The 2,479-nt window shown below is 47.6% G+C and overlaps 1 protein-coding gene across 2 annotated transcripts in view; it reads right to left on the minus strand.

Annotated features, from left to right (window-relative positions):
- Positions 1-6: 6 nt before the first annotated feature.
- The window catches only part of NTN1 (netrin 1), an 85,969-nt gene continuing 83,496 nt past the window's right edge, over positions 7-2,479 (minus strand). For both annotated transcript variants that reach the window (XM_018568303.1, XM_018568302.1), the window contains one exon: positions 7-446. In XM_018568303.1, the coding sequence (XP_018423805.1) occupies positions 118-446 (329 nt within the window). In that variant the 3' untranslated portion in view covers positions 7-117. The remainder of the gene's footprint in view (positions 447-2,479) is intronic.

Raw genomic sequence — 2,479 nt, forward strand, 5'->3', positions numbered from 1 at the left:
ATTGATAATCCTATCTGCTCCAGACTCTACAGCAAGCAGCAATTAACGGTCCTCTCTGTGTCTTCTACAGCACTCTGGTCCTCCTCCTCCGAGGGCCCACCGGGGCGGTCTCCTCTCCTAGGCTTTCTTACACTTCCCTTTCTTTTCTCGCTGTTGGAACTTCCTCAGCCGCCTGGCCCACGTGTCCCTCCACTGTATGACCAGGCTGGTCTTGTCGGCCACCACCCCGTTCTGGTCGGGCGAGTCCTCGTCATTGCCCAGCAGCAGGTATTTTTTCATGGGTTTGAGTTTCGGGCACTTGCAAGCGATGTCCTTGGAACGGATCCACAGGCTCTGGTCCCCGCGGCGGATCCGGTTGCTTCCTTGCTTGTACACGGAGATCACGTTGACCGTGAACTTCCACCAGTCTCCCGCTTTGTCGGCCTTGAGGATGTGGATCTGGACCGCTGAAATAAAAGCGCAGACAGTTGAAGGGTAACTCCGCTTTAAAAATATGAAACATTTAAAAAAATGGCGTTTCTGGAATGTCCTAAATCTGTCCCAAAAATGAAATACAATTTGGCGACCTGAAGGCGTTCCGTACACAGAAATGTCACTTCCTGCTTCTGTGATTGGCTGACTGATTTCCCAGAAGTCTGCACGAATCTACAAGTATAATTTCTGGCATCCCGTGCAAAAGGATTTACATTTTTGGGGCGATACTCCCTAACAGGGACTGTTAGGGAGGGGGAGAGGATTAGAGCCCTCATTGGGTTTTTACTGGTTTCCTATTTCTTTTACACTCTGCTAAAAAAGGTTGTCACCATGACAGACAGGAAGTGAGGAAAAATCTGCAACAGCAACACAGACAGAGGCAAAACTCTAAATGGGAGTAATAGCAAGGCGCTGGACCCGGATCTATAGCCGACTCGTACAGCAACTTTGTTCTGACCCAATGGCCTAGGTTCGGCAGTTGCCCACATAACAGGGGTTCCTTCCCATATCCAGGGGTCGCCATGTTTAGGAGATCTGTATGTAGTCAAACGAAGGCAAAAAATGGCGCCACACCTCTGCTCTGAGGGTCCAGAAAGGTATTTTATTGATTCCGAAAATGGCAGAAGGCAAACAATAGGCAGCCAATGCGTTTCGGGGGACCCAACAGTCCCCCTTCATCAGGGCTTGGGTAACGCTAATGGACTCCTAGACCCCCATACACCTGGCTCCTAATATTGACACATGCTTTGACCTGCTTCAACTTTTCAACACAGAAGCTAAAATTTAGATTTACCTGCATGCCCCCTGTAGTTACAGACATGGGGGGGCTTCCCAGAATTGCCCCCCAGACACAAGGGACAGTTGGCGGCTCTGCACACTTTGTACACACCAGCTTGCGGTCTGCAGTTGTCACACTTGCCTCACACTGGGTGGTCAGGATCTGTGTATTTCCAGTCTGTCGGCCTCATAAAACAATTACAGACAATTAGCAGCCGCAGACAAACACAGCGAGCTAATTCTCGGCTCTCACTGAGGGCACATGCCAACCAGCTACCCGGAGCGTGCTTCGCGGCCGCTAATTGGGACATTTTACGCCACGTTAACACGCGCGTTGGACGCCTGCAGACAATGGTAGTGGCATTTGTGGGAATCCCCTCCCCGGTATAGAAAGGACTATCTGAGATCTGAGCTGCAACGTATCAGTTATAACACATCGATATGAACATTGGAGTATAATTGTATCTATGAACATTGTATTCCAGTTCCTGCTTTAGGGCCCGTTCACACTAAGCGTTGTGGCAGCGTACGTTGGTGACTGGCACCCCCAACGCACAGGCCAATGGAGTGCCAATCAGAGCGAATCACCAATGTACTTAACGTTGCCGCAAAATGGGCCCTGACGCAGGAATGTCCAACTGGGATACAATGTTGCAAGATGCAGTTATACTATAATGTCATGTATCGAAGTGTTATCATTTTGTATTGATCATCCGCAAAAAAATGCATCTCAATCACTTTTCCATAGCATGTTTCATGTTTACATCCATAATTAGGGTGTAACATAAAACAGGGTCAGATCGACTCCCCCCCTCCCCTTACCTGATTGGTGGGTTTACCTTTCTGAACTCGGCTCAGGTACGTGGGCAGATAAACGTCATCCATTCATGAATGGAAACACTACAAGTCCCATCAGAGGGAATACAAGAGTGGTGACATCACCGCACGTGTAGTCCATTGACACTTCTTCTATGTTGCGGTCTGTATTTTGGTACAGACAGAGGAAGAGTCTGCAGGAGGCAGAGCATTGCGCCCACAAATCGGCTGCAATGCTTTATTGGCTCCAATGCAAAAAATAATAAATGCAAATGTTTTCTTTGATGAAGAAGTCTGCATTTGTTTTTATTTTAAAAAGGTGGAATTTCCCTTTAAAGTAGATCTAAACCCCTAACCGATGACACTTTGTTACCTCACTCATTTTAAACTATTATAGTTTTTTTAATATAAT

Source organism: Nanorana parkeri, unplaced genomic scaffold, assembly GCF_000935625.1.
Source record: "Nanorana parkeri isolate BGI_ZX_2015 unplaced genomic scaffold, ASM93562v1 scaffold1169, whole genome shotgun sequence".
NCBI classification, from domain to species: Eukaryota; Metazoa; Chordata; class Amphibia; order Anura; family Dicroglossidae; genus Nanorana; species Nanorana parkeri.